This window comes from Protopterus annectens, chromosome 6.part1 (genome assembly GCF_019279795.1).
Source record: "Protopterus annectens isolate FY-2018-M chromosome 6.part1, PAN1.0, whole genome shotgun sequence".
Taxonomy (NCBI): domain Eukaryota; kingdom Metazoa; phylum Chordata; order Ceratodontiformes; family Protopteridae; genus Protopterus; species Protopterus annectens.
Window position 1 is genome coordinate 133551489 of NC_056738.1, and position 13076 is coordinate 133564564.

Below are 13076 nucleotides of genomic sequence, written 5' to 3' on the forward strand. Positions count from 1 at the left end.
AGCCTGAAATGAAGGTACCTTCTGGAGTGTCTTTCCCTTTTGATGTGGTAGTACGCATCCTTCAGGTCTACAGAGCACATCCATTCATCCATTCTCAAAAGAGATAAAACGGACTAGACTGTGACCATCCTGAATTCTGAATTCCTTACTGATTTGTTCAGAGACGTCGGGTCCAGGATCAGCCTCACGTCCCCTGCCTTTTTTGGTACTAAAAAGAATCCTGAGTAAATGCCCAATCCTATCTGGTTGGGAGGGATCTCTGGGATGACTTTTTTTGCAGCAGATTTGAAATTTCTTGAGCTGCCTTCTCCCACTGACTGGGAGGAACATCGGGGAGGGGAGTCTTTGGTTTTGGGTTTCCTGAAAAGGCAAAGAAGTATCCTTTGGATATGATCCTTAGCACCCACAGGTTGTTGGTGATGGCTGCCCAGGCTTGTGGGTGGATAAGCTCCCTCCCTGACTGCATCCAGTGGAGGTCAGACGGGCAAACATTCAGGAGCGCTGGAAAGGTCTGTCCATGAAAGAATTTTGAGACCCAGAGTTCGTGGACCCCCTCTGCCTCTGGGGTAGCATCTCCCATTGTAACTGTAACCCCTCTGCCTCTGGGGGAAATGTCACCTTGAGAGTCCTGAAAAGGGCCATGAGATTTCTTGAACCACAATTTTTCCCCCCACGCTGGCTCCTGGAGAAAGACCTTTGCAAGGTAGAAAAACAGATTCCAATGGCTGACGAGGTCTTCCAATCATTCTCAATGCAGGAGAGTGTCTCTCTGACTGTTGGGCTGAACAAAGATGATCATTTCAGGGGTGCAATGACGAATGACACCTTGAAAGGTTCCACAAAGTCACACAGCTACATCCAGGCATGGCACCTAATGGTCATGCCCGAACCGGCCTCTCTAGAGGCACCCTCTGCTGTGTGGGAAATCAACCTCATGGATGCATTAGATATCAATTGCAGAATGGCCATTCTGGAAGAAAAGACCTTCTGTTCCATGGCAGACATGGACTCTGGGGTAGAGATAGAGAATTCTTTGATGAGATCCCTCTGTAGCCTAGTAAAGTGGAATGAGTAGTTTAACACTCGTAAGGTGAAAGTGGCTGAAGCGTAAACTCTCTTACCAAACCTGTCCATAGCCCTAGATTTTCTGTTAGGGGATGTTCAGTGGAGCTTTCCTGAGCCAGCTCCTACTTAGTGGCTGCCACAACCACCATGGCATCTACTGGAATCCCTTTTGTCTAATGTGTCCTATTTGTAGGTACATCCAGGATGCAGATGCACCGGACTCGAAAGCCCCCAACAGCACTGTTTCCTCTGGGGTGGGGTTTTGGGTAGACCAACTACCTTTTTGTCAGAGTATCTCTAGGATGTCTGTGAAGGAGACATCCTCAGGTGGAGATCTTAGGGACCCATCCTCTTCTTTGAAATCAGTGTCAGTAGTGATTTTGTCCTGCGGGGAATCCAGGTGCCTCCTTTTACACCATTTCTTTCAAGGAATTATATAAAGTCTAACTGTTTTCTTGGGGGCAGTAGGCTGGCTGTCAGGAAATCTGCAGGCTGTGACAAAACATTCTCCAAAGCAGACAGAACAGGAGGAATACGAGTTAGGTTCTGTAAATTCCAACTGTAACAAATCAAAATACTTCTGAGGGACTAACAAACATCACAGTTTACCCATTGTGCAGTGCCAGATTTTGTGCCAAATGTACTTTTGCAGCATACTTCCTTCTGATTACATAAGCAGCATATTCTGCGCACTCAAAGTAAAGCATCCAGGCATCCACTGATTCGCATTTATGGTTGCGATCTCTAAAATGTGACAGCAAAGCTAATGGAATAGCAAGACTCGGACAGAAAAGGTATAGGTGAAACATACCCCAGAAGCAGAGTTTTCTACTCATTTATTTATTCCAAAAAGTAAAGAGAGAGTGATGCCCTAAAGATTTATGCATGCTTCTTTGAATATAACGCTACATTTGCTACTTTTTACCTACTATCAGTCATGTGTAAATCCTAGAGACATCTTCCAGACAAAACTGATCACTTTAAGTTGTTTTGGAACCCCAGTAAACTGCATCCCAGATAGCAGATCTTCCTACAGACTGGTTTATGATGTTCCTCAGTTCTCCAAAAACTCCTATTTAAAGCAAAAAGTCCATTAATACAATGTTACACTAAGTACCTGAGTTCTGTTTTAAAACAACCATAACACACCCTGATTGGCACTATAATTCTGAATATCAAAATGAAAATACAATCAATGCATGGAACTTACAGTTTTGCTGTGATAAGAAGAATTAAAGCCACAAATGTTGATTTCCCAAGGTTCTTTATCTTTCCCACCATTGACAGTCCAAGATAAAAGAGAGCTGCACCACCAAAAGAATTTGAAAGTCCATCTAAGAATTCTTCCATGAATGCTGGGATTTTTTGATGAAGAACAAAGTTTGAAGCAATCCCAATTATGACCATGGCTACTATTGGGTTTTTAAGTACTCTTAAAAGCACCAAACCCACGATAATAAGCTTATTTTGCTGAGGGTTCCTATTCTGTTTCCATTTTTGAATTTCACAAAAGAAGAATCCTACAGGGTTAAGCAGCATAAGAGACACTGGAGCTACCAAATAGATATACTGAAGATATTCTGGATATGTGTCTCGATACAGTGCATCAGCTGCAAAAATAAAGAAAAAACAAGTTATACATAATTTCAGAAATCTGTATGTAAAAAACCTAACTGAAATATCACACTTCTTACTAAAATGAAGGTTATAGCCACACAAAAGTTCAGTACTAAAAGAGTGGAAAACATATCAAATGCAGTCTGGACTAACAAATGCTAGAAACAAGAAAACATATATCCTGCTCATTTATAAACTGCAGAAAGTGCAGTTGTGCAAGTAAACTTACCATAACAGCAGATATTCAAATGATCCCTGCTGCAGCAGCCTAAGCTACATGGGTTATTATCCCACTAAGGATACAACAGCTGGCCACCTTCCAAAGCTTCAGGGTACCTTACATGCGCCCAAATGGTCAGGCAACTTGAGCTGTGCTAACTAAAAGACAAGTTTGGGTGCCAAGCCCTACAGAGCTTTCCTGCCAGTAGACAGAAGGAGGCTGAGCCCTGAAAGGGCAATGCTAGGAAGAACAAAAAATAAACAACCACATCCTGGCATAAACAACACACCAAAAAATAAGAGGGGGTGAAGGAGGGAGTGACAAATACAGCAGTGATCATTTAAACATCAACTGTTATGGTAAGTTCAGTTACACAACTGTACTATATTCATCATATTGATCACTGCTGCAGTAGCTTTAGCTATATGGGTAAATTAATCTAGCTTACTAGATTCTAAGTGGAAGGAGGAGAATCCAGAAGCCACTGAAGAATGATCCTTGCAAAGCCTAATCTACACCTAGATAAGGAATCAGGGTTATATGGCTTTGTAAAAATATGTACGGAGGATCAAGATGGCTGTACATTGACTAACAGCTTAACTCTAGCTCTCCCAGTGTGAAAACAAAAACTCAATGGAGAACGCCAGTAGACTTTTGTGTTTATAGGTAAATTTCAGTAACTAGCTAGTAAGCATGCTGCCAGGATGCCAGGAAAAAAGGAAATACAGAGCACCTACAAAAAATCAGCTACAAAAAGTGAGGAAGAAACACTGACTGGGGAAAGTGCTACCTACATCTGTTCAGCAAAAAGCAATGCAACCTCCAGTAACCTACAGGAATAAGACAACTGCACACAAACCTGGTTAAAATAAATGAAACACTGATGGAGTATATTAACACAAACAACAAAAGGCTAGAAAAATGGAAGAAGCTTTAAACATATATTCAGATGAGGTGATAAAGCTGCAAAAAATCACAGGCTGAAATGAAAAGGCTGGCTGAATTGAGACTGCTCAGGAAAAGATGTTTTAAAAAATAATAGAATTAGAGGACTGAGTGACAGAGCACTTAGGGACAACCTGAGATTTTCGGCTATCCCAGAGAAGTTGGAAGGAACAGACTGCATTAATTTTATGAAAGCACATATAAAAAACTGGACTGGTATTCCACAGCAGTTGTTGTTAGTTGAAAGGGCACATTGTGTGTATTCTCCAAACCTGGCTATAGGAAAGCAACCTAGACCTTTAATAGTAAAGATGCAATCCTACCAGCAGGAGGAGTTGATTTTGAACAAATTGTGGCAAAAGGACAATGTACTAAAAGTGGGAGACAGCAGAGTGCTTGTGGAGAACAATTACTCATTGTATACCAGCCCGAAGAGGGTATACAATTTTCAGAGAATCTTGAGATGCAGGTACGAGACTCAAACTGCTGTACCCAGATGTCTTCAAGGTATTCTTTCCTGGAAAGACAAAACCATTTTTTGATTAAGTACATTCTAAGGATGAAATAAAGTTTTCTCAACAAAAAGTGAGCTGTGAAACAGAAGGATATCTGACCTGTGACAGAAGGAAATTCTGCTTCTTGTTCCTCGGGTAATAAAGACCACAGGCAGACTTTACCCTGTGAAACCTTTTCCACCATTTCAACAGAAAATGTTGGAGAGAAGGAAAGGATCATGAGAGTTGACTAGAATAATTGAGAGTATGTTGGAAATAAAGCAGAGACAGGATTTGGGAGATGGAGATGAACAGTAATAAAACCAGTAACTTAATGAGAGTTTACAATGCAATAATTACATTTGTGAAATGTGACAGAACAAGAAAATCTGGAAATATTGGACTTTTTCAGAATCTGTTGGATTTGTGAGGGACACTAAAGTATATGCCCTACTTCATGTCTATAACATTTGGAAAAAAGCTTTGGGGAGGGGAAAAGAGGGGAAAGTTAAGTGTAAGTAAAGAAGACTTTTTCTTCTTAATAGTACTGTTTTTGTGGTGTATGGTTTTCTTTGCATGCTATAAAGTAAAGTTTTCCCAGTTAATTCTACATGTAATGGGGACTGTAAATAGGTGCTGCTGTTTTTTTAACTTTCTTTCTCCATTCTCTCTTACCTTTTGTTCAGTTTTATGAAATGTAGGCACTGCAATGCAAAACACAAAAACCCTGGTTAAGAGCATGACAAAAGAAAAATGTATGTGCTTTTTCTCATTCTTGCATGGGGGGAAATGAGTGGATTAAGGACCTACCTCAGATTGATGTAGTAACTAGTTTTAAGAAAAATCAAGTAAAAGAAAAAGAAGATTGAATATTATGAGGCTTTTTCTAGCAAATGAATTTATGTTTAGTAGCAATTCTGTATCTGACCCTCATGGGTCAAGGAAACAATCTGACAAAGAGAAATTGAGTGTCTGGCCCTCATGTCTCCATGGACAAAATATGATAAAGAGAAACTGACTGTGGTTCTTGTGCCTCCATGCAGGCAAGCTGATAGTGAGAAACTTGTTTTTATGTCATGGTGGAAATAATTTCATAAAGAAAAATCAGTTGCAGTCTGTTAGACAGTGATTGACTGGGAAAAAAAAAGAAAAGAGAAACTGGCTACAAGACAAAGTAAGCTGAAAGCATTCAGGGGTCTTCCCAGCTGGGAGAGCTATAAACATAAGATAAAACCGGTTAGCATTTAATAGAAGCACATGCCGTGCCATGCATCTTAGTGTGGAAAACCTATCTTTTAGGTTAACTCAAGTCTCTGAGTGTCACTGTCAGTTTGGGGCATTTGTTCATATTAGGAAGGTAAATATTCAAGATCTGAAGATGTACACAGTTTTGTGCATTGGTATTAAATTAATAGGTTTTAGGGAGCATATATATATATATATATATATTTTTTTTTTTTTTTGAAGAGTTTCAATAAAATAAAAAGTCTTGTAAGATGTGACATAGGCTCAAATGGATATGACAAGAAAAAACTATATAAAAGTTCAACCTGTCAAACAGTGTATGCATGTAATATAAAAGCTGGAACTAGAAATTTAACAAAAAAGGTGTTATACATAAAAGGTAGGAATAATAACTTCTTAATACATTGATACTTTCTGTTTGTTTTTTGTTTGTGTTTTTCGGCTTTTCCCAGTTAGGGCTCGCCACAGCGGAACTCCGATCTGCTAATGATTGGTAGTGGATTTTTATGTACCAGGTTACCAGCCCTGATGCACAACCTTCAACGAAGGCGCGCCCCATTCACGCATGCCTCCACACAAAGACGCTCTAGCTGAGAATCGAACGGGACAACGTCTTGCTATGAGGTGACAATGCTACCGCAGCACCACCACTGCAGTATATTCATTGATACTTTCTGTAATGTCTTTAAATGTCAATGGTCTCACAGATAAATACAAAAAAGAAAAATAATGAACTACATTAAAAATGTAGAGTGCAAATAGTTATGTTACAGGAGATGCACTTGGAAAGAGCTGAACACATGAATTTGATAAAAAATGGTTTTCAGGATGGTTATTCAGCAGAATATCTGGGGCAGAGGAAATTGAGGAGTACGTGTATTAATTGCAAGAGGAGCTCAAATAGTGATAGAAGGGGATAAAAATATAATAATGACAGATTTGTAGTGCTAATGGACTAATTTCAAGGGAAGAGGATTACACTGGCATGTATTTATATTCCACCTAAAACTGCTATAACGGAACTTAAGAAAATAATCAATCAGTTTTCATCAAGGAATGTTACTTATGTGGGGGACTGAAATTTTATTTGCAGCACTGAAGCTTTGTCTGGATGGCCCAGAAGGGAAAGTACAACAAAGAAGAGTAGATTTTTGAAGAAATTTATGAAAATATTTGGCATGGAAGATGTGTATTCAGTAATAGGAGTTCGGAGTGAATTTACATATTATTCCCCAAGATATAAAAACCGGTCTAGGCTAGACAGAATTTACATTTGACAGGAAAATGTGCATTTAATTAAAGGTCTTGGTATGCACCCAAGGTGGATTCAAGGAAGGATACTCCTGAACACAGTTGAACCAAATGATGCTCTACCTCTTTAGATCAGATCCAATTTGTAATGAGTAACAAAAGTAGGGGGAGTAGCCCAAGTTGGACATTCTAGATTGAAATACGGAAGGAGTTGCCACTGATGTAATGGAATGGGGCTATAATGGTTTTGGTAAGGTAATAACCAATTTGTTATAAATAAATGAAATACAATCAGTTAGTTACCTGGCTAAAGTTTCTTTGGCAGCTGGTTTTCCCAATTTTACTTCTGCAGATGAGGCAAACAATTGGTCAGTTTTTCTGATGTCTTTTTTTCTATGTAGGTAAAAATGTAATTGTCTGTGAACATCCAATAATGTAAAACTTATTCATCCTTGTTAGCAAATTTAGGAAAGAATACTGGCAAACTAATGGACTGATTCATATTAGATTCTAACACCGCCTTAGAAAGAAAGGATACATTAGTTCGTAATGTAACTCTATCCTTGTGAAAAGTCAAGTATGGAGGTCTTGAGGATAAGGCTTAAATCTCAGAAATTCATCTAGCAGAAGTGATGGCTGCCAGAAAAATTGTCTTTCAAGAAAGGTATTTAAGGTCACACATAGCTGCTGGTTCGAAGGGGGAATGAGTAACAGCTTGCAGTACCAGGGAGATCTTAGAAGAAGAGTGCCTCGCAAAAATGATTTGCAGAGCTTAGGAGAAGCGACAGAGGAACCCTCAAATCCAATGTGAAAATTTGATATAGCTGATAATTGAACCTTAACTGTTGAAGAACTATCTCCTTTTAAAAGTAGGGCCAAAAATTCAAGGATGTTTTGTACAGGAGCTGAAAAAGGATCAACATTATTTTGATGAGGCCAGTAAACAAACCTCTTCCATTTACTGGAGTAGATTTTTTGTGTACAGGGTTTATGGGAAGATAAAAGTATATGTCGGACAGGTGAAGACAGCATCAGTTGTCTGGCTATTACAGGAATTGGAGAAGCCAGGCCATCAGCCTGAGGTTTGACATGTCTCAATGAATCATGCCTGTCGGGTGAGTCAGATCCAGAATCCTTGGTTGGTGAAGTGAGGCCAAAGGAAGGGGACCCAAATCTCTCGAGACTTGTAAGATTAAATGAGGATGACTTTGCTCTTTAACATGGCAGCCTTCTGTATGAATTTCTGAACTGGTGGGTAAGCATAAAGTATACCGGGTTTCCAATTGTGAAGAAGAGCATCCCTTGTTGATTTCTCCTGCGGGGGGATTAGGACAAAATAGCTGCTGCATTTGTTGTTTAGGGGATAGGCAAAAGGATTGCAGCAAGGCTGCCTCCAGTGACGGAAAATCATTTCCGTTACATTCTTATTGAGGGACCACTTGTGAGGTAGAAGAATGCACCTGCTCATCTTTGTCTGCTATCACACTGGACATCTCCGGAATGTGCGCTGCTATGAGAAAGAGATTAGATGAGATCACCCACTGCCACACTCCCGAGTGCTTCTCGACACAAAGGATATGATCTGATTCCTCCTTGTTTGTTGATGTACCAAACTACTGACATACTGTCCATCTGAACTGCAATCATTCTCAAATAGAGAGCATTCTGAAGGGCCTGCAATGGTACAAGCACTGCTTTTATCTCTAGGAAATTGATATGCAAGTTGGCCTCTTTGGAGGACCAAGTGCCTTGGACCGTTTTCCCCAGAAAATGCCCCCCCCCCACCCCAAATGGGAAGCTTCTGGTCACTATAGCCTTGGGCTGAGGGGTAATGAATTGAAGGCCCTGTACAACCTGATCTGATTGAATCCACCACTTGAGATTTCTCGTGCATCTATAGGTGATTCCTATTGAAATAGACATGGATTGGTAAAGGATCGACCATTGTGTTGCTAGAATCCACTGTAGAATCCTCATGTAAAATCTGGCTAAAGGTAATAGTGTTATTGCCGCTGACACTGATCCTAGAGTTTGAAGGACCAAGCAGGCTGAAATCCTGGTACTGCAGATAACTGTTCTGACCTGTGTTCTTATAGTCTGGAGTCTCTGAGAGAGGCAGTGAGGCTATAATTGACTTTGTGTTGAACAGTGCTCCTATAAATTCCAAATTTTGAGTTGGTTCAAGTTGAGACTTTTCATAGTTTATGGCTATCCCCAGATGAGAACATGTTTGCAGAACCTGATCTCTTGCCTTTATTAATTGATACTTGGTTGGGGCAGTAATGAGCCAGTCATCTAGATATGGAAACACCTGGAATCCCTGCAGTCTTAAGTAAGCTGCTACTACTGTCATACATACAGTAAACACCCTAGGGCCTGTGGTGAGACCAAAGGGCAGAACTCTGAACTGGTAATGAGTGGTAGCCAGTTGGAAGTGTAAAAACCTTCTGGATCATCTGTTCATCTTTATGTGATATTATGCATCCTGAAAGTCTTATTGAGCACATCCAGTCATCCTTGCCCAGAAAAAGGGAGACTGGACTGAACAGTGACCATCCAAAACTTGGTGCATTGATCTGACTTGTTTAGGTTGCTGAGAACGAAAACTGGTCTCCAGTCCCCTGATTTCCTTGGGACTAAAAAAAATCTCGAGCAAGTCCCAGATTCTAACTGGTCTGGTGGGACCTCTTGGATGACTCTTTTTCTAGTAGCTTTTGTACCTGAATTGCTGCTTGTTCCTCTGATTAGGTGGAACATCAGGGAATTTCCTTGAAACTGCAAGAGGAAGGGAAAGGGGTATTATATAACCTCTGGAAATTATTCTCTGCAGCCAAGTATGTGTTGTGTCTAGCCAGGCTCTCTGGTGCATGGATAGTCGACCAGCAGTTGTTTCCAGAGGAGGGCAATTGGGCCTCCTTTCAGAAAGATTGAAAGGGTCCATCAGAGAAAAACTCTGGAACCCTGGTTTTGCGGGCCACCTCAGCCACAGGAGTGGTGTCTACCATTAGAGTTCCCCCCTCTACCCCTGGGGAAATCTTCCTCCACATGTGTCCTAGAAAGGTTGCTGATATTTCTTGAACCACATCTTTCAACAGCCTCATTGAAACCTAGAAAAGGATCTCTGAGGGGTCGAAAAATGCACACCCATGGCAGACAGGGTCTTTTCATCCTTCTCATACCTGGATAATGTGTCCTTCACTTTGAGGCCAAACAAAGATGTGCTGTCAAAAGAAGCATTAAAGGATTAAGACTTGAACAGCTCCACAAAATCACATAAGTGCATCCAGGCATGCCTCTTCATAGAAATGCCTGAACCTGCTGCCCTTGAGGTTCCTTTGGCTACATGGCAAATGAGCCTCATGGAAGAATTGGAAATAGATTACAGAGTAGCCAACTGAGAAGTCATAGATCATAGTACTTCTTCAGAAACGGATCCTGAGAGAGTATACGAGAGCTCCTTAATCAAATCTCTTTGTAACCTTGTGAAATGTGCCAAATAATTCAGTGACCTTAAGGCAAAGGTCGACGGAGCATAGACACGCTTCCCCAAACTCTTCCATCATCCATGACTCTCTGTAGGGGGGATGAACAGTGGAACTCTCCTTGGCAAGCTCCTTTTTAGTGGCCGCCACCATGACCATGACATCAACAGGCACCCCTTTTCCCCAAAAGTGCTTGTCCACAGGTAGTGTCATAATTTTGTCTGGTCTCCAAGGTATAGGTTCAATAGTGTTGGGATCTTTCCATGCCTGCCAAGAGATCAACTCAGGAGGTAGACAGGCCAATACCAAATGCCTCCAGGAATACAGACTCCTCAGAAGAAGGGTTGCTGGGTGTTTAGCCACCTCTTTGCCTTAGGATTTCAAGGATATCTCCAAATCAGACATCTTCATGAGGTGACCATCTGTATCTTCTGTGATGGACTCCTCTGGGGAGTTCAAGTCCTTCCTCTTCCATGTTTTCTTCTTAGGGACCTCTTCAGTGGGATGCTCTGGGGAGGAATCAAAATTCATTGAGATACCCTGATGGGAATCCTGGAGTTTGTGTACTGGCTATCCCTGTGGATAGGAGGCATGAGACTCTGAGCACAGAGAAGTCAAGGCTGCAGACTGTAGATCTGAGGGGGATCTGTGTTGCTGAGGCAGACAATGCTCTCTCCATAGCCTCAAAGGCAGGCCTCCCCAGAGAGGGAGAGGACCTTGGATCCGAAAAGGTAAGCTTTTGGACCTTTGTTCCTCCCTGCTCTGAAGACAACCCCCCCCCCCAAGGCAGGAGCCAGAGCTGAGCTAACCCGTGCCAAGGCTCTGAGGTGCAGAGATAGCTTCAACAACTTTAGAGTTGCCTCCAACACCTCGGATCTGACAGGGAAGCCTCGGCTCCGCAAGCTCTCCAGATTCAACTGAACTGAAGAGCTCAAAGTGAACTTTGGATCAGAGGATAAAAGTATCCTTGATCCGAGTCAGACAGTCAGATGGCTCAGATCCAAGGACTCTGAGACAGTGGAAGAAGTCAGAGGAACAACTGGTAAAGGAGTGTGATGGAAGAGTGGACCATCTGACCGGAAGGGTTAGGAGCTGGAAAAGCACCTGTCAGACTCTACTCTGACAGAATCCTTCTCACCACTCTTTCCACATCTTCTTCTGTTAAACTCCTGGAAGAGCAAGTGGAAATTACAGAGGTGGACCTGGGTCTCTCTGAAAAGGGTGAGGGGACTCTGGATGGAACCGGGTCCACAGAAGGGAAGTATCTGGCCCTTGGCAGCTAAGTAATGCTCGATGGGTCGGTTGACTTTTTCACTGGATCTGAAGAAGTTGGAACAGAAAATTCTTTCTTTTCCTGCTTCAGATCCAGTGTTGAGGTTGGATCTGATAAACATCCTTTCCTCTGTTTGGGATTGGACATTGAAGTCTAATCCAATAATTTAGACTTTTTTCTATTAGGATTCGATGGGGAGGTCTGATCAGATTGATGTATTTTTCTTGTTTGCTCCGATGCTTTGCAGGAAGAGGTAGAAGGACTCAGAGAAGGAGATTTAGACCTCTTATAATTTTTAGGTGACTCAGCTACAGATAAAGACTCTCCAAAAGAGGAAGGAACCCTTTTAAATTCAGTTTATTTTTTCTTTCAACCAGGGCTCTGGGACTAAACCCATGAAAAATAGAGAAGTCTTATTGTAAATGAAGAGGTCCAAGGCAGAATACACTTAAAATGTGGGCATCAGATAATGGAATTGTGTACCCATACTTGAGACATTTTTTGAGCACAGTTGGGCCTTTCCCTTTCTCTGCCATAGTCATAACAAAACGGACGTCAACAAGAAACAACCAGAACTTACAAATATAGCAGACAGAAATATTACATATTTTTTTAAGAAATACAAATAATACTGATATCACCAACAATGGTAATAAACTACAATAAATGTGTAGAAAAAGGGGAAGAATACTAAAAATAGTATTCAAAGGTACAGAATGTACAGAAGAAAGAAACAGGACAGAAAGATATTTTAACCAGTAAAAAAAAAAAAAGACAATACGCTAAAGTGATAAGGTAAGGGATTAAAGAAACCTAAGAAATTAGAAGACTTCTTAAGAAAGAGAAATAAATTCACAATCTTAAAACACTTACCAGTTTGACAATATCTGTCACCATGTCTTTCGCATAAAGTGACAAACAAGATATGAGGTACTTGGAGCTGGTGCATTATGGGTAAAGGAGAAGCTTGAGAGTTTTTGGTTGCCACAAGCTTTAGCAATGGCCTACTTTGATCCAAGGGGTTGGATCCGAACCCATCAGTTGAGGAAAGAATGAAAATTGACAACATGAGATCAAGAATTATTTAGATGGACTGATAAATGTTAAAGTATCGCAGAACAGGGGAACTCTCACAGAACAGGAAGATGACCAACTGCAGAAGGCTAAGCAGAAAATAAGGGATTACCTCAATAATATACACAAGTTTAGAAAAATTGCTGTTAAGCAAATGTTTTTTGATAATAACACTAGAGCACAAAAGCTTTTAGCACAAAGACTCGGGCAACAGAAAGTAGAAAGGGCTGTCGCCAAGCTTAGGGAGCCTATAACAAGGAAGGTAACAAGAGATCCTGTAGAGGTATTAGAAATATTTCAGAAATTCTATGAAAGTTTGTATAAAGCAGAGAGATATGGAAATCAAGAAAAGATACAAATGGAAATGTTTATGGAAAAAATTAAATATGCCAAGGTTAGAGGTCAATGAG

At 40.9% G+C, this 13076-nt stretch overlaps 1 protein-coding gene across 3 annotated transcripts in view; it reads right to left on the minus strand.

Moving 5' to 3' along the window:
* Positions 1-13076, minus strand: part of GPR155 (G protein-coupled receptor 155) — a 782878-nt gene that overhangs the window by 462762 nt on the left and 307040 nt on the right. For all 3 annotated transcript variants that reach the window (XM_044075558.1, XM_044075557.1, XM_044075559.1), the window contains exon 3: positions 2276-2675. In XM_044075558.1, the coding sequence (XP_043931493.1) occupies positions 2276-2675 (400 nt within the window). The remainder of the gene's footprint in view (positions 1-2275; positions 2676-13076) is intronic.